Source organism: Grampus griseus (assembly GCF_964374135.1).
Source record: "Grampus griseus genome assembly, chromosome: 1".
In the NCBI taxonomy this organism is placed as follows: Eukaryota; Metazoa; Chordata; class Mammalia; order Artiodactyla; family Delphinidae; genus Grampus; species Grampus griseus.
In genome coordinates this window covers 148056227-148074426 of record NC_139017.1, presented here as the reverse complement: position 1 = coordinate 148074426, position 18200 = coordinate 148056227, and the positions used below count along the sequence as shown (strand labels likewise).

Below are 18200 nucleotides of genomic sequence, written 5' to 3'. Positions count from 1 at the left end.
AAAGGAGACAGGTTTCCTTTACACAACGGAAGGAGTGGGGGGTGTTTGAAGACAGATCCCATTCATCTGTGGCACCGTATTTGGATGTGTGATCAACCTTAAGAGTCCCACTGACCCATGGAAGCTGCTTGTTTCTGCCCTCCGCTCAGGGCTGCCTTTGGTTATCCTTGAGAGACCTTTCTCTGCATTGCCCTCAGGATGATTCCACAGGCGAGATCTTGTTTGATGAAGTTTTCCATGCCCTCTCCCGCTGCCTAGGCGGGCTGCTCCGGCCCTTCCGAGTGCCTGGATCTTGCATCGACTTCCAACCTGAGATCTACGTCACTATCCAGGCCTACTCCTCAATCATTGGCTTGCAGTCCCACCAGGTAGTGCATCCTTTCTTCAAGTTTGTATCCTCAGACCTAATTTCGGATAGTCCACTGACCAAATCCTTATCCTGTCTCCACGGTCCGTGCCCAAAGTCCCTAGCTCTCCTCGAACCTGTTCCTAGTCATCTCTGTGAGTCTCTGTCCTCTTAAGAAGCATCCATTGCTCTGGTCTTACAGGGCCTTCCCATAGCGTTAGGTGAGTTGGCATTGACTGGACAAACGCCCCTCTCATTCCTCCTCTAAGTCTCTGGTCCTGGCCGCTGAATGACTGTTTTCTCTCCCCCACTCCCTTTAGTTCCATCAGAAGGTTAGCTAATGTCCTAACTCCTTGCACTACCAGCAGGAGAAACAAAGACCCAGAAACATAATTTCTTCCAAGGACAGAGGAGGGTCATTTTTCTCCTAGAGCCCTGTGAACTGGTGGGTGTAACACTGACCACACAGATAATTACAGGGCTTATCCAGCACCCAAGCAGGCCATCAGAAGGCACTCCTTTTTGGAGAATGGCCAAGTCTGTTACTGGAATATCTGTATTGGGCTTAGATAAGCATTGGTCCAGTTTCCCTTCATCTACTCTTAACCACCCTCAACTCACTGGTAGAGGCTTACCCTGAAATTGTCCCTGATGGCTTCATTGTCACCTTAGCTATCAAACTGGCTTTGAGAGAGGGGGATGCAAGGAACAGTATCTGAGGGGCTGAAATATACACAAGGCAATTGGTACATGCCTGGATCCCAGCCCTCTGCCCTGGTTTAAAGTGTTCTCCTAGTGCAGGTGTTAGGACTGTTGGCTGTGGGCTACATCCCCAGACTTTGCAGGTGCTCACAGTCAAGGCGGGAAAAGCCTGGATATTAGGTAATCACTCAACACTTGGTTCACTTTGACAAACACTTACTAAAGCCTGATATATGCCAGGCCTGGGCTGGGTCCTGGAGACACAGATGAATCAGACCCTGTCCCTGTCCTGATGGGAGGGGTTGAGAGTTAGTTGCGGAGACAGATATTAAAGGGGGTAATTTCAGTTGAATGTGATAAGGGCACTGATAAATTTTGACTCGTGATATGGGAGCACCCAGCCAAGCCTGGGGCAGCAACAGGAGAGACTTTTGGACAAAGAGGCATTTGAACTGAATCTTGAAGGATGAATTGATGTTAACTATTCAAAGAAGAGGAAATGGGCTTTCCAGGCAGAGGGGCCAGCAAAAGCAAAGACACAGAGCTATGAAACTGTGCTCTCAATCACAGGGGTTCTAGGGAACTACATGTTACTCAGTTGGACACAATGAAGTTTGAATGATGGGGGGAGGGTTAGGGGGGTGGTAAAGAGGAGACTGGAGAGATAAGTGGGGGCAGAATTATGAAAGGCCTTGAATGTCATGGCTAAGAACTTGTACTTTATTCTGTAGGGGAGTTTAGTGTGGTGGTGAAGAGCACTGGATCTGGAATAACAGTGCCTTATGTGCTTCCTGGCTATACCACTTACTGGCTGTGTGCTCTTATGCAAGTTACTTAACCTCTCTGTGCATCTGGGTCTTTTCTCCAAAATGGGGATGTCAACAGTACCAGTGTTGCATGGTGATTGAATTAATACATGTCAAGCATTTAAAACGGTGCCTGCCACATAGAAAACATGCAAATGTTAGCTTTTAAAACTATTAGCCATGGGTAGAGAACCACTGGAGGTTTGGAATGTCAGTGACAGGATCAGATGCGAACACTAGGAAGGTCACACTTGTTTGTGGCCAGTGAGAAAGATGGATGGGGGACAAATTCTGGATTGGGGAGAACAGGAAGAAGAGTATTGCAGCATGGCAGAGGAGATAAGTGCTGAACAAGGACAGCAGCTGTGGAGAAGACAAGGAGTGAGAACTTAGGTAAGCCTCCAGGGCCACTTGCCACTAAGTCAGCTAAGAAGTCAGACAGCTTCCTCACTTGTCTCTGTAGCTCCCTCAAGATGCATCCTGCTGTTTTTCAAAACAAACAAACAAAAAGTCACGTTTATAATACATGCCCAGTGAAGGAGATTTGAAAAATACGTAAAATATAAAAAACTCACAAAACTCACTCATAATAACCACCCAGAAATAACTACTATTGACATGTTGTGGACTGTGTTTCTTCTCTTTGAGTTTGTGTTTACTTCCCTCGCCACCACCCCTCCATCCAGAGAGAGGAGAAACATCAGGCTCATTCTAAACACACGGTTCTACATCCTGCTTTTTTAACGTGTGATACGGGCATTTTTCCGTGTCACTAAATATTTTTGAAAACACAATTTTTAATGACCACTTGTCTTCATATTTTATCATATTTTGTCGTTATATATTTAGGCAAACCTTTACTGTTGGACCCTTAGGTTGACCCAGTTTTCACTCTTCTAAACAGTACAGCTCTGAGCATCTTTCTCACCTTTTCACAGCCCCAGTTCCCACTATTCCTCTGATTCTGTTTCTCTTCTCACAGTCAGGCCTTTAGTGGTCCAGAGTCCCGCTCTGCCCTCTTCTGGCTGTCCCCACCCACTCACCCAGTTCTGAATAGAGAGAAGTAGCTGTTGCACAGGAGGGCAGGGGTTGGGGAGAAGTGGGCAGGTTGTAGGAGTCTGATGGGGGCAGGGAGAGAGGAGAGATCCCGAGGGCCACCACAGGGACCACCAGGCCTTTATAAAATTTTTAGGATGGGCGCACTTATTTATGTCGAGAGTAGAAGGAAGGAAACCCGTTGAGAGAGAATGAAGCTATTAGATAAAAGATCCAAGAGTAGATGGAGCGATTAGCTTTAGGGAGAAAAAGGAGGAAGAGGAATCTTTTCTTCTGAGCCTGAAAGGAAGAACTAGAACACATAGATATAAACGTCTAGCAAACACTGAGGACATTTTCAATGGGTTGGAGAGTAGTACACCCTCAGGGTTAGGGTGAGTGGGTAGTTCCTGTTGACTTGTTTCTTTCTCTGTGAAGAGGGGGGTGGGAATTATCTGCTGAGGGTAAAAGGAAGGAAGGAGCATTCACTGGGGGAGTAAGATTTTGAGCTTAAAAAAGAGAAAAGGTCCAGAACAGCTTCTGTGTGCAGTGCTTAGAAATCAGCAAGAATAAGAACGTATGAGTCAATGAGAAAGGCTTTGCCTGGCCAGATAGGGCAGCTTATAGACAAAGTTCCGGAGGCCGAGGTGGAGGAAACTGGAAGATCTTCTGGTGCCTCCACGCTTGGGGAAGCCCAGTGTGGAGAATAAATAGGGAGACCAGAGGGGTACTGCCCAGTGTCCCCCTGACCTTCATGGCTTGCTCTTTCCATCGTGCTTCTCAGGTGCTGGTCCAGGGCTGCCTTTTGGACCCTTCCCAGCGGGAGATGTTCCTGCAACAGGTGTATGAGCAGCTCTGTCTCTTTGAGGATAAGGTGGCCACCATGCTGCAGCAGCAGTATGATCCCCAGAGCCAGGTATGTGGGAGAGAAAGTGGGTAGAGGCCACTTAGAAAGAGGAGCTGTTAAGGGACAGAGAGGAGAGAGGAAGGACAAGCCAAATATTATAGAGGGAAAAGACAGCAGAAAAAAAGGGCTAAAAGCCGGGGACAGAGGGAGCCAAGGAAAGAAGTGCTAGTGAGTGCACACAACAGGTTTCTTGTTGAAGAGGGCTCGGATACACTCCCCAAGACACACGTTCTTGCTGGGAGAAAACGTGAAGGCAATTTGCTTGTGTTTTTTCAGTCCTGCATCTTCTGCCCCAGTGGCTCTGAGAAGGTGATCATGGGTGACTTTGATCTCTAGTATTTTGTACAATCAGTGATAAAGCTGCTTGGGCTCACTACAGTGCGCTTTCTCATTCCTTTAGATATCCTAGAAGTAGCCAGGCAGATAGCAGTTCTCTATGTCTGAAGACTTAATCTGATTGATGTGTAAGACATTTCATAATGGCGATGGGAAGAATCTGGAAAAGGGGCCTTATTGGCAAAAGGTGGGGAAGCCCTGCTGCAGTACAGTGTGGTGCTTCATCTGGTGCTGGGCTCCCTGCCCATCTGAGGGTCAGTATCCAAGCACACACTAGGGGAGGGAGCATAGTCAGGACTTGGCCGCACAGCAGGGGAATTGGGGTCCTCACAGGATTAGGCCCGTCTGGCCTGGGCAATGCTGGGCTATAAATTCTGGTTTTGCTGTGGAGGGGGCAGCAGTGCCATCTGTCCCATTCTATCTTTTCTGTAACTTGAACCAGGCAGAGGACCAGTCCCCAGACTCAGGGGAGCCCCCGGGCCGGAAAGTGGGAGTCTCCATGGTGACAGCTGATCTTGGACTGGTCAGTATGATCCGTCAGGGCATCTTGGCACTGCAGTTGCTGCCGTCAAACTCTAGTGCAGGTCAGTAGAAGGAATGTCGGTGGGATTGGGGAAAAGGGGCAATACAGGAAGGGAAGGGGGCATTATCAGCAAAGATAGAGGTTCCAGGGGATCAGTGGGCCCCAGGGAAGAGTGTCTATTTCCTTGTTTGTAAAAGGTAAGTGTTTATTAGTGTATGTCTCAAGTACCCCCTGCTCTGACAACCGTCATGGACCCTAGTGGGAAGGAGTAGAGCACCAAGGTCGTCGCTTAGGAGGAAGTTGGGATCCAGCCCTCAAGAGGAAGGAACGGGAGGGAAGGAGAGAAGGAAAGGTGCTGGAGGATTATAAAACACATTGGTTGGTGGACACTGACGCCCCATCCATCAGATGCCTCCCCGTGCCTTTGATCAGGCCAGGGTCCCCAGGTCTGAGTCTGATGCTTCCTGCTCCAGGTATCATTGTGATCACAGATGGGGTGACCAGTGTCCCTGATGTTGCTGTGTGTGAGACGTTGCTGAACCAGCTTCGCAGTGGCACTGTGGCTTGCTCCTTTGTGCAGGTGAGGACTTTCTGGGAAGGAGGAGAGGGAAGTGTCGTATATCACAAGGTGGGCTGTGGCTGGTTACTTTCTTGCAGGCAATGATTTCCCAGGTAAAGCCAATGACATAGTTCTGGAGGGGGGGGGACATCATGTGTAGAACAGGGTAGGTACTGTGGTGGGAGAGGACTCTCATCTTTGTCCTCTTTCCTTAGGATGTGAGAGACAGCATGTTATAGGAAGAAGAATGCAGAATTTGCAGTCTGGCAGTCAGTTCCAGTCCCACCTCTCTTATTAGATTAATTATTACTGTTTTGGTTGCAAGGGTCAGAAAACCCAGCTCAAACTGGCTTAAGCAGAGGAGGGAGTAGGTATATTCAGGGACCTGCAGCCAGTTTGGATTGACAGACTATAGGATAGGAGGCAGAGAGCTGTGGGAAACAAGGCTGGAGGGTAGGCATAGGCCACGCATGGAAAGCTGCTTCTGCTGTGTTAGGCGTTCCAGCATAATTCTGCGGGTGATACAGATATATGGAAGGAAAACCACTAGCTGGGTTTATGTTTTATAAAGGCCACTCGTGTTGCTGGGGGAAGGGCAGGAGAGAAGGCAGGGAGGCTGTTAATTGCAGTGGTCAGGTAAGAGAGGATCAGGGTTTAAACTGGGGGGATTCAGGGTAAGAGAGAAGGGGGTAGGATTGAGGAAATGAAGCGGTAGAGTCAACATAACTTGTGATCAGCAGAATGTAAGGAGTGAGCAAGAGAGAGGGGCTAAGGATGTCTCCAGGTTTCTGACTTCACTGATGACGGTGTATCTGGCAGAGCAAACAGAGAGCAGCAGCTGGGGTGGAGTGAGGACAGGACGGTGAATCCAGGTGTTGTGAATGTTGTGTTTGAGGTGCCTGTGGGTCAACAGGGTAGCTGTAAAGCATCACCTCTGGAGTTAGGCATGCCTGGCCGGCATCCTGGCTTCAGTTACTGGCTGTGTGACATGGGGCACATCACTGTCGCTTCTTGGTTGGATTCATTTGTAAATGGGTGAGATGATGCATTTAAAGGGCTTAGCATAATGCATAATTACGTAATGAATGACTGCTGTTCATAGCAGCTAGCAGTTGGATATGCAGATCGGATACTCAAGAGACAGCACTAGCTGAGAGATAGCAGGTTAGGATTTGGCAGCCGACACATGGTGTTTGAGAAGGGAGGAGGGTCCCCAAAGAACCTGGGGGCCGCCAGTGTTCAAAGATCTTTCATAGGAAGAGGGCCCAGAAAAGAATGAAGGGAAATCATCAGACAAGAACCAGGAGCTCTGGTGTCAAAAATTTCGGAGTTTGGGGGAAAAAAGGAGAACTTAACAGCATGAGATGCAGCAGAGAGATCATGTAAAATGAGGAATGAAAAGTGCCCTTTGGGAGATCAGCTTGGTACTTTGTGACCACCTAGAGAGGCGGGATAGGGAGGGTGGGAGGGAGACTCAAGAGGGAGGAGATATGGGGATATATGTAAATGTATAGCTGATTCACTATGTTATAAAGCAGAAACTAACACACCATTGTAAAGCAATTATACTCCAATAAAGATGTTAAAAAAAAAAGAAAAGTGCCCTTTGGGTTTGGCAATTAGGAGGTAGTTATGGGGATTTTTTGCAGGCCATTTCAGTGAAGAGGCAGCGAGGGAAATGATTGCAGTGGATTGAAGAGTGGAGAGAAGAGAAGGAAGGAGAGAAAAGTGTTGACACGCAGAATTTGGTTGTTCAGATCGAGTTGGGAGCGAGAGAGAGAATGGCAGCCAGAGGGGAGTACAGGGTGGAAGGAGAGGGGTGTTCTGCTTTGTTTTGTTTTTTAAGCTAGAGACTTCAGCGAGTTTCCAAGGAGCTGTGGTGAAGCAGAGTTTGAAAATAAGGGAAAGGAAAGGAAGCCGGATGGAGTAGAGTCCCTAAATTGACAGGAGGGCATTGGCTCAAGAAACAGATGGAGGGACTCTTTAGGAGCAGGAGAGTGTCCCTTCTTCTTTGAGACTGGATAGAAGTGAAGATGTAGATAAATTCTGCCAAGGGGGCCTCTGATTTCTCTCCAAAGTAGAAGGTGAGGATGTGTACTGGAGGGAGGGAGGGAGGGAGGGAGGGAGGGAGGCAGAGCCAGGAAGGACGAGCGGCACTGAGGACGGCCCTGAAGGACTAGCTGGGTTGGGTGTCGTATGTTTTGATGTGCCAACCTACACAGCTATGCAGGGGTTTTTTCCATTTGGGATTCCCTGAGATCTCATTTGGGATCTGGGTATAGAACTTGTGATCCTAGTTGGGGTTTTCAGGTGGAAGCAGAGAAAAGGTGAAGGCAGCCAGGGAGTTGAGAATGATGCATAAGAAGTTGCTTGACCATGGGGTCCAGGCTGGGTTGAGAAAGGAGGACCAGGAGGACGTGGATAGATTTGAAAAGAGTAGAGGTTCAAGGCCTGGGAGCCTTAAGGAAGTCAAAGAGCAGCAAGAGGAGGATGGAAGGAACCTAAAAATGGGACAAAGTTGGGTGTAATCAGTCGGATGTGGCAATTGAATTTGCAAAGAGGAAGTAGTTCCAGGTGAAGCCCAGGGCTAATGTGTAGTCAGCGGGACACGGGCTTTCTCTAGTTGCGACTAACGGGGGCTACTCTTCGTTGCGGTGCACGGACTTTGTATTGTGGTGGCTTCTCTTGTTGCAGAGCATGGACTCTAGGCCTGTGGGCTTCAGTAGTTGTGGCGCGCGGGCTCAGTAGTTGTGGCTCACGGGCTCTAGAGTGCAAGCTCAGTAGTTGTGGTGCAGGGCTTAGCTGCTCCACGGCATGTGGGATCTTCCCGGACCAGGGATCGAACCCATGTCTCTCGCATTGGCAGGCAGATTCTCAACCACTGCGCCACCAGGGAAGTGCCCTGACTAGTAAACATTTTAAGCTTTGTGGGCCATGTGGTTGTCACAACTACTCAGCTGTGCTCTTATAGCCTGAAAGGAGGCACAGGCGATAAGAAAATGAATGGGCATGGATGTGTTCCAATAAAACTTTATTTATTTTACTTATTTTATTTATTTATCTTTTTGGCTGCGTTGAGTCTTTGCTGCTGCATGCGGGCTTTCTCTAGTTGTGGCGAGCAGGGGCTACTCTTCGTTGCGGTGCGCGGGCTTCTCATTGAGGTGACTTCTCTTGTTGCAGAGCACGGGCTCTAGGCATGTGGACTTCCATAGTTGTGGCATGCAGGCTCAGCAGTTGTGGCTTGCGGGCTCTAGAGTGCAGGCTCAGTAGTTGTGGCACACGGGCTTAGTTGCTCTGCAGCATGTGGGATCTTCCCGGACCAGGGCTCAAACCCATGTCCCCTGCATTGGCAGGCGGATTCTTAACCACTGCACCACCAGGGAAGTCCCAATAAAACTTTATTTACAAAAATAGATGATAGGCTAGATTTGACCACAGGTTATATGTTGTTTGCCAATCTCCAGTCTTTAGGCTTTGTGCTCAAAATATTGTCCACAGTCCAGCAGCCTTGGCATCACCAGGGAGCTTGTTAGAAATGCAAAATCTCAGGCCCCACCCCAGACCTGCTGCATTTAACAAAATCCCCAGGTGTTTTGTGTGCACCCTAAAGTTTGAGAAGCACTTTGTTAGACACTGTAGTCTTGAGATGATGACAGGAATCCAATGAACCAGTGGCCAAAATCTTCAGTGAATGGGGGCCGGCTGGTATTTGATGTGGAGCAAGAGGGGTGTGGCTAGATGGCATGGGCTTCAGACAGAAGGGCTCAGGGAAGGAAAGCTGCAGAGCAGTGGTCTGTCTTGGGAGAACACGGGCCCACTTCCCACCATGTGGGTCAGGGATGGGAGCAGCCACCCAGCCCGGGGGCTCTTTTGGAGCTAGGTCTCTAATTGCTCACTTCTTCAGGTAGGAGGAGTTTATTCTTATGACTGTAGTTTTGGCCATGTGCCCAATGTGGAACTGATGAAGTTCATTGCGATGGCAACATTTGGCTCCTACCTGTCCACTTGTCCTGAGCCCGAGCCAGGCAACCTGGGTCTGACTGTCTACCACCGGGCGTTTCTCCTCTACTCCTTCCTGCGCAGTGGGGAAGCCCTGAACCCTGAATATTACTGCGGTGAGTGGCAGACTGGGGCAGGTGTGGGAACGGGGGAATATAATGTGGACGTAGAGATGATGCAGGAATCCATCTAGGGCTTGGGTCCCCGGGGCACTAGCAGTATAACTGGGGCTGATGGCTTTGGCACTGTTCTCTCGCGACTCAGTGTAGCCTCTGCTCCTGTGCCTCTGTCAGCTAACAGATAAAACACTTTCCCCTTCCCCATCCTCACTGGTCTTCTAGGCTCTCAGCACCGCCTGTTCAATGAGCACCTGGTCTCCGCAAGTAGCAATCCTGCCTTGGCCCTGCGCCGGAAGAAGCACACTGAGAAGGAGGTGCTGGCTGACTTGGTCAGCACCGTGTCTGTGCGGCTTCGAGAGGGCTACAGTGTCCGAGAGGTCACACTGGCCAAAGGTAAGGGTTTAGGTCCTGCTGTATCCCACAGGTCTGAACAAAGCAGAAGACACACATGTACCGTGCATGAGAGGGTGTCTCAGTGACAGATTCTGCCTGTCATTTGAGACAAGTGGGTTCTGAGTAGCCTTCAGGGCTTAGTTCTCATAGCGTTCAGCTTCCAATTCCGTCTCCTTTGGCCCCAGGTGAGTCAGCTGAGGATGGTGTGGTGTCCGGAACTTAGCTTTGTTTTCAGATCACTCCTACAAACTTCAGTTGTGTCAGTTGGCAGGCTCCGGGCCTGCATTCTGTGGAACCGCGCTTGGAACCTTTGGCCAGGCTAGAGTTTCATGTGGTAGGTGGGGTTTCAGATAGGACTCAGTACCAGGCCTGGAGTCCCATGCCCTCCTGCCCTAACCAGCTCTCCTTCTTCCCCTGAAGGAGGGTCCCAGCTGGAGGTGAAACTGGTGTTGCTGTGGAAACACAACATGCGCATTGAGTACGTGGCTGTGGCACCCTGGCCCCTGGAGCCTGAGGGCCCTCGAGGCACCCGGGTGGAAGTGACAATGGAAGGTGGCTATGACATCCTGCACGATGTGTCCTGTGCACTAAGGCAACCCATTCGCTCGCTGTATCGGACCCATGTTATCCGGCGGTTCTGGAACACGCTGCAGAGGTGAGTGAGGTCACCGCTCAGTGAGGGGTGCCCCATTTGTTGTGTGGAGGGACAGATGTGTGCAACTGGGGGCTAGAGAGGGTCACCCCGAGCACTAGGCTTGTGTCCAGGGCCCCCTGTGCCCCTGGGGCTCCCCTCCTCTGACTCACCGGAGTCCGGTGAGGCTCAGGGTTGGCACTTATTCTGCAGCATTAATCAGACGGACCAGATGCTAGCCCACCTTCAGTCCTTCTCCTCAGTCCCGGAACATTTCACGCTTCCCGACAGCACCAAGAGCGGCGTGCCTCTCTTCTACATCCCACCCGGCTCCACCACCCCGGTGAGGGGCCCCAACGCTCACTCTCCCCATCTTGTGCCCACCCAGACTTGGATTGGCACCGCACCTAGAGCCCAGAACCACGTTCGTTTTCCTCTCCTCTCAAATCTAAGGCCCCCAAACCAGGACCCTGAGCTTTCGCCTTGAGAGCTCCCTCCCTCCTTCCACGCCCCCGGGGGAAGGAAGGGTCTATAGAGAGAGGCGGTCCTCAGCAGACCGCGGGTGTCAGAGGTAAAGACTTGCAGAATGCCTAGGTGGTTGTCTCCCAGACAACTGCGAGCCCCCTTGCCCGTCTCCATGTGGCATACTCTGGCCTCACCCAGCACCTTCAGCCAACCACCGTGAACTATGCACTTCCTGAAGACCATGGCTCCCTTTGTCCTGTGCTTTCTCCACACTTAGCCCCGGCTGTCAGCCTAGCACTGACAAGCAGGGGGCTTATGCTAGCAAATAATGGCCTCGTCCTGGGGTCCTGCCATCACTCAGCGGCTTTCCTCCAAAGTCAGTGGTGGAAGTTCCATGCTTTGCCTGGATTCATCTTTAAAGGGCTACACAGCCTGTCCCTGGGTTCGTTCATCCTAATCCAGCCTTCGTATTGGAGGCCGTTTTTGCCTCTGTCCCAGGCTGGGCCATGGGTTCCTCTAGCCTTACACCAGAGCCACCTCTGACCCCCTGAGCCCCACGGCTCTGTTTGCTGCGTGGAGGTTATTCATGCATGCTCCTATAGGCTGTCCTTCCTGTCCCCAGGTGCTCTCCCTTCAGCACAGTGGTTCCGACTCCTCCCACGCCCAGTTCGCTGCCTACTGGAAGCCAGTGCTGTCCATGGATGCTAACTCATGGCAGCGTTGGCTGCACATGCATCGCCTAGTGCTAATCCTGGAACATGACACGTGGGTATCCGCCATAGTTGGGCCATCGTTGGGGCGGAGGGGCTGGGGTGAGGGGACGGGGAGGGATGGAGAAGGGAAGCAGCAGATGAGCCCATACCGACCTTGGCCAAGAAAACTCCGAGCCGTCCTAGCCCTCCTGCTCATGAGCCTTCAGATCCTCAGACAGGTCCTAGTAGCGAGAGAGGTAGCAGTTTGTTCTTCTGCTCCATGACTGGGGCTGGGAGGGCTGCTCTCTCTCCACACCCTCTTCCCAGGCCAATCCCCAAGCACCTGCACACCCCGGGCAGCAATGGCCGCTACAGCACCGTGCAGTGCAGGATCTCACACTCCTCGCTGACCTCCCTGCTCCGTGACTGGAGCAGCTTCGTGCTAGTCGAGGGCTACTCCTATGTGAAGCTGCTCTCCAGGTGGGCAAAGTGATGTCCCCTCACTCCTCCCCCTCCCCCTCTTCCCACGTCTCTTCCTCTCACCCCAAACCCTCTCCCTCCTACCTCCTAAACCCATCTTCTCCCAGCCAAGGGCTGCTCACGGACTCCCTCCCGTTTCTCCCCAGTGCCCCAGACCAGCCCCCCTCCTCCTTCTACATGGTCCGCATCATTTCCAAGGCCCCGTGCATGGTGCTCCGCCTGGGTTTCCCCATTGGCACACCAGCACAGGCTCGGCACAAGGTGAGCTGGGCCCCGACTCACTCCCAGACCAAGGAGCCCTGGAATGTTGACTAGCTCTTTCTCCCCAGACTCCCCAGGGCCAGGGCCAGTAGAGGGAGGAGCCCCCAGACCAAGTAAGGCTTGGGGTACAAGGTTTTCTCACCTTGTCTGTGGGCCCCTTCTCCACATCTGTAGGAGACGGGATTAGGAAGGTCCGATCACATTTTTCCCTCAGATCGTGTCGGATTTGCGGGAAGAAATCCTGCGCCTACGTTTCCCCCACCGGGTGCAAAGCAAGGAGCCAACACCCAAGGTGAAACGAAAAGGGCTGGGGGGCACCGGTGGGGGCAACTCTCCCTCCAAGTCCCCCCCCCTGCTGGGGCCTCAGCAGGCCCTGTCTGATCGGCCCTGCCTTGTGGTCCTGCATAAGCCACTGGACAAGCTGCTCATCAGGTTGGTAAAGAGAGTGGGGACAGGGCCAGGAGCACGTGGGGGGCTGTGGCTAAGCTGGGTATGAGTAGAGGTCAGCTGGGAATTGCCCCCCTTGCTCAGGTATGAGAAGCTACCGCTGGACTACCGGGCACCCTTCTTGCTGACACTGGAGCCACCAGGGCCACTGCCCTTGGTGTCGGGCCGCTCGGCCTCTTCTAGCCTGGCGTCGCTATCCCGCTACCTCTACCATCAGCGCTGGCTCTGGAGCATCCCATCGGGACTGGCCCCCGCACTGCCCCTCAGCGCCATCGCCCAGCTCCTCTCCATCCTCACTGAGTACGTCACCAAGCCTGCTGGGCAACTTGGGGCAGAGTCTAGTGTAGACTCTGGGTTTGGAAGCTGGCAGAAAGCCTAAGCCAGATACTGCCCCATCTCAGCCCCAGTTTCTGCTGTGGCCGCTGCTGTGCAGAGGATCCAGCAAAGAGCAGTGTGGGCTGCTGCCCTCCCCACCACGACTCCCACGACTCAGTTTATTTTGGCCTCTGGCCCTAACTGGACCTGCCACCCCTGAGGGACCAGTCGTTTGGGCAGGGCCACCAGCAGACAAGTCTGCCTGGATGGCTGCTGGAAAGTGGGTATGTAAGTGGCGTGGGAAGCAGGGGCTGCACACTGAGTGTCTCTCCCCATCTCATCCTGTCCCCACCCCCACTCTTGTGGGCCTTCAGGGTCCGGCTCTCGGAAGGGTTCCACTTTGCCTGCAGCGGGGAGGGAATCATCAACATGGTCCTGGAGCTTCCAATTCAGGTATGTGCTGTCCCTCACGACCCCTCCCACCAAGGTCCATCATCATCCCAGGGATACTCACCTCTGAGCTGGGTTGGGACCACTGGAAACGCTGCCTCACAGGGACCCTGTGGCCAGAGGACCCAGGGCCTGAGGCCAGTCCCAGGACAGTGTGGCGAGGGGACTAAAGTGCTGAGGGTCAGAGCTGGGCCAGGCCAGATCTCTGCCTGGGCCGGGGCAGGGCCAAGCTCTCCCATCCTGTCCCAGAATGAGCCCCCGGGGCAGGCTGCAGTCGAAGAGAGGCACACGTGCGTCGTCCAGTACATCCTCTTCCCCCCGCACTCTACCTCCACCAAGGACAGGTGAGGCCCAGCCCCTCTCTGAGCCGCCTTGCTCCACATTCCCCCTTCTTCCTACTGTCCCCTGAAGTTCTGTCTCCCAGTGCTGAGAGTTGGGGTGGGAGATACTGTCTCCAGATGCCTTACTGGGCAGACGCAGGTCTGGAAAGACCACATGTGAATTGTGGCTGTCCCGTGTGCCCTGGCCTTCCCGCCCTCCGTGGACCAACTCCCACCCAGGTGGTGGTGGGTTGGACTCTCCTTTCTTCCGGGCTCAGAGCCCTTCCTCCTTTAGCTTCTCAACAGATGATGACAATGATGTGGAGGTGGAGGCCCTGGAGGGAGACTCGGAGCTCAACCTGGTCACCGAGGTGTGGGTGGAGCCGCAGTATGGACGAGTTGGGCCCGGCCCTGAGAGCTGGAGGCACCTCCAGGACTTGGCATACTCAGAGATCCCTCGAGCTGTGAGTGGCCTCGGGAGTACCCCACCACTTTCCAGGTTGGGTGCATCCCCTTGGGAGCAGCACAGCTTGGCGGCTTCCTGGTTCCCCTGAGTCTCCGTGTTCTGAATGTCCGTGACTGTGAGGGCTTCCTTGAGAGCTGGAGGCTGGGGTCCTCTTGGCCAGGAGGGGCTGACCCCTGCCCTCTGCTATTCCTCCTCTAGCTCCACCCTCGGGATGCTGCCTGCATAGGCTCCATGCTGAGCTTTGAGTACTTGATACAGCTGTGCCAGAGCAAGGAGTGGAGTCCCCTGCCCCCGGAGCCGAGGGTCTCTGATGGTCAGTGGGGAGGGGGCCCCTGGGGAGGAGCAGGGGAGCGGGTGGGGAGAAGGCAGCCACAGACAGGGACTGTGGGCCTCACTGCGCTTTTGTCTTCCTTCCCTCCCTCCCAGGCTTGGACCAGGGAGGAGACACCTGTGTCCACGAGATCCCTTTCCGTTTTGACCTAATGGGACTATTGCCACAGTGCCAGCAGATCCAGATGTTCTTCCTTCTGCTTTCCAGAGGTGGGTGAACCTTGTACCCAGAGGGCCAGCCAGCCAGGGAGTGTTAGAGTACAGAGGGCAGATGAGTCTGCGAATGAGCGGAAGAGTGAGGGGGCAGGAGGGGGCTGGGAGGCTGCAGGAGGGGCCGGGCTGGTTGGGGCTGAGCCGGGGGCGCCGGGCAGCAGTAGACCCTTGGTGCTGAGCAGAGTGTGTGTCGGGCAGAGCCAGAGGGCGTCCCTCTCGCCGAGGGGCCCTGTCCCGCCAACGACATGGTGCTGTGCCTGCTGCACAGCTGCCTGGGGCAGGAGCTGAGTGACCGGGAGATCCCGCTGCCCGCCGCCGACCAGGCCGCCTTCCCGCGTGAGGTGCTGCGGAGGAGCTGCCACAGTCCACGTGAGCCCCCGCCTCATTCCCGGCACCGGACTTCGGCCCAGCCGCTTTCCCCCACCCCACAGGGTGCCTTCTGTCTGGGTCTTGGCCTCCCCTCCCCTTCACCTCAGAGCCCTGCTCTCTCCCACCCCTCTCTACCCGCATTGTAGGTCCAGAGGGGCCACCGGTGGGGGACTGTGGGATCCTGAAGGATGAAGCAGGCGGCAGCGCCCAGGCCAGCGGAGACTCAGTTCTTCCCACCCGGGTCAGCACTGGTGCATCTCCTTGAGCCCTTTGTCATAGTGACCTCCTGCCGTCCCCACATATTCACACCCCAGCTTTCCATCACTGGGGATACTAAGTGCCCCCCTCCACTGACAGGATGCCATCATTCCCCTTGGTCCCCGATCTTGGAAGCTATCCCTGAGGATGGACTCTCGGGCGGAGGAAGAGAGCGGGCACTGGATGGTCCCTTATAGATGGCTCTAAGTTTGTTTCTCTCTTACAGAGTCTAGGCCCTTCTGAAACTCTCGGGCCTGTCAACTCTGCCCAGCCCCCTCAGTGGCGCTGCTATGCAAGGCTTGTGACCCCCCAGCATGTGTTTCTGACTTTCCTCCCTGCGACCTTCTCAGGTACCAACCGCGGACCTCTCTCACTGACCCCCTCAGATACAAGCCCTGGAGCTCCCTCCACAGCCCAGCAGGCGGCTCTGAGTTACGTCTTGCTTTTCCTCTTCAGATGTCCAACATCTGGCTGCCTATGGCCTGGAGGGACCCTCTCAAGAGGAAACAAAGTCTAAGTTCGAGGACTGGAGTGGGGCTCCCAGCCTGAAAGATCAGGGAGGAACTGGGGTCAGGGCAACAAAGTCCCAGGTCCCCATCCTCAGTGTCACCCCAGCCAGCGGTAAGGCTGCTAACTCTTAAGTCAGTTAAGCAGCAGCGGAAATGGGAACAGATAAGAGGGCTCAAAGCCATGTGCCACCTCTTGCCCACAGACAGTGCCCAGAATCCAGGAGAGCTGAGCCCACCCTTTCATCAGGACTTACCAGCTTACACTGGGCGCCAGGCTTCACAGACAGAGGGTGCAGATGGGCCCCGGACGCGGTGTCCTATCTACATCTATAGCTGTTCCCTGGAAGCGCTGAGGGAGCAGATGGTGGGTGTGCAGCCCCCTCAGGCGCCCCGAGACCTCGTCTTCCGGTGAGTGCCCTCAGTGTTGACCTAGGTCCTCTCCCAACTCCCAGCCAACCGTGGCCCCCAGCTGTGGCTCAGATACATACTCAGGGGTACGGGCAGACAGGTTGATGGTCAGTGGCAGGAGCTCAGCTTCTGAGCCATGTCCTGCCCGTTTCATGCTGGACTTCCTCAGCACATCAGTTGAGCTTGCTGGGCCATGGATACATTTGGTAGGGACCCAGGGATGATCCACTGGAAGGTTGGAGATGGTGAGTCTGAGGTGTCACCAGGGGAGCTGGCCAAGCCGTCTCTTTCCTCCTGTTGCTAGGACTCAGCTCCTCGACCAGCCTTCCCTCTCCTCAGCCTGGATGGAGCCCAGGCACAAGGAGGCAGCTACCCACTGTGCCTTGCTGCAGGAGCATGCACAGCGATGCTACGTCCGTGGTGAGTGTGACGCCGTGGCAGGGAGGAGCCCACTTTGCAGGATTACAGGCATGGGGACTGGAGAGGCCCTTGCAGAGCTTGACCCTCGTGGCCCCTTCCACTTCCACTAGGGCTGTTCCGGAGCTTGCAGCAAGCACAGAGCGTGACCTCGCAGGACATGCTGATAGCAGTGGACGCCTGTGAGGAGCTACTACAGGAAGTAGACATCACCCCTTTTCTGCTCGCACTGTGTGGCCACACTCGGGGTTTGCCTCATGCACCCCCAAGCCCTGGTCCTCTCAGCCCTGGGCCCTTCAGCAGCAGTGTGGAGGAGGGCCCCGAGCCTCGAGAACGAGCTGTCTTGGCTTCTGAGTCCAGGTTGGGATGGTCCTTGAATGACATATAAGGGAGCACACAGACAAGCCCCTATAAGCAGGGGCCTTCTGACCTGGGGGAGTGGCTGGGCACGGTAGTCCCCAGCCGTGCTTTGTCCTGGCTTCCCACCCCTCCTGCCCAGGCTTCTTTCTCCCATTTGGCACCCACGGCGGTCTTCCTCTCCTACTCTCCTTGTTCTCCTCGCTCTCCTGTTCTGGTGTGGAGTGTTGAGCTACATTAGGGGTGGGGAGTTGTCAGTGGCCATCAGTGAAAGTAGAAGTTTGTTCTGAGGACATTCACATAATAGTAATAATCCCCCGAACTGTGAGTTTCATAGAGGCAAAAACTGTTGAAGGGAGGGAGAGAGGCATGTAGACAGACAGCTGTGTGTCTGGTGTCTGCAGTGGATCAGCACTGGGGAAGCAGAAGGAGCAGAAGGATGAGTGCACTGGTGATGCCCAGATCGAAGTCCAGCCCAGTTCTCTCTCCGGAGGTCTAGATCCCACACCTTTCATGCCTCCTAAATGAGTGCACTTTCTTCCCACCAACCCTTGCTTCTCCGCCTGTGTCCCTCCTCCACGGTGAAAGATCTCTCCCTCCACCCACTGGTCCAAGTCAGAAAACTGGGAGTCAGCCTTACTCATTCCTCTGTTTCACAGCAATGTCCAGCCACTAAGAAATGAGGTTAGAGCCAAGATGGGTGGGTTGGTTCTCCCGGCCTCTTCCCGCCCGTGTCGTGTGCTAATAAGCACCCTTCCTAGAGGCAAAGACAGACAGGTGTGTGCTGCTCCCACTCGGGAAGCAGGCTCATTTAGGCCTTGATGGTGCCTAACACTTCACTGTCCCTCACCCCACCCTGACCACTCAGCATAGAGACCGAGGACCTAAGTGAGCCTGAGTTTCAGAGCACCCGTGTCCCTGGCCATCCAGACCCTGGCCTGGAGATATCTCTGACAGACGTCTGCCAGCTCAGAGGAGAGGCGCATGATGCCCTTCATAGCCTCATCCAGGTGAGGGGAGAGAGGGCAGAGTCCTGCCTGCACAGGGACAGTGGTCCCTCCTGGGTTGGGGGTGTATAGGTGTCTGT

General features: G+C 54.1%; 1 protein-coding gene across 1 annotated transcript in view; it reads left to right on the top strand.

The window, feature by feature from the left end:
* SZT2 (SZT2 subunit of KICSTOR complex) overlaps positions 1–18200 on the top strand; it is a 51165-nt gene that overhangs the window by 10985 nt on the left and 21980 nt on the right. Inside the window, exons 4-29 of the mRNA XM_082670360.1 lie at positions 198–368; positions 3674–3805; positions 4575–4716; positions 5129–5235; positions 9119–9329; positions 9555–9725; positions 10146–10380; positions 10570–10699; positions 11444–11586; positions 11841–11993; positions 12140–12254; positions 12469–12686; positions 12786–13001; positions 13391–13469; positions 13716–13810; positions 14082–14250; positions 14451–14565; positions 14679–14792; positions 14994–15164; positions 15311–15405; positions 15649–15772; positions 15879–16043; positions 16135–16339; positions 16644–16759; positions 16870–17116; positions 17982–18123. Of these exons, the coding sequence (XP_082526486.1) occupies positions 198–368; positions 3674–3805; positions 4575–4716; positions 5129–5235; positions 9119–9329; positions 9555–9725; positions 10146–10380; positions 10570–10699; positions 11444–11586; positions 11841–11993; positions 12140–12254; positions 12469–12686; positions 12786–13001; positions 13391–13469; positions 13716–13810; positions 14082–14250; positions 14451–14565; positions 14679–14792; positions 14994–15164; positions 15311–15405; positions 15649–15772; positions 15879–16043; positions 16135–16339; positions 16644–16759; positions 16870–17116; positions 17982–18123 (3981 nt within the window). The remainder of the gene's footprint in view (positions 1–197; positions 369–3673; positions 3806–4574; positions 4717–5128; positions 5236–9118; positions 9330–9554; positions 9726–10145; positions 10381–10569; positions 10700–11443; positions 11587–11840; positions 11994–12139; positions 12255–12468; positions 12687–12785; positions 13002–13390; positions 13470–13715; positions 13811–14081; positions 14251–14450; positions 14566–14678; positions 14793–14993; positions 15165–15310; positions 15406–15648; positions 15773–15878; positions 16044–16134; positions 16340–16643; positions 16760–16869; positions 17117–17981; positions 18124–18200) is intronic.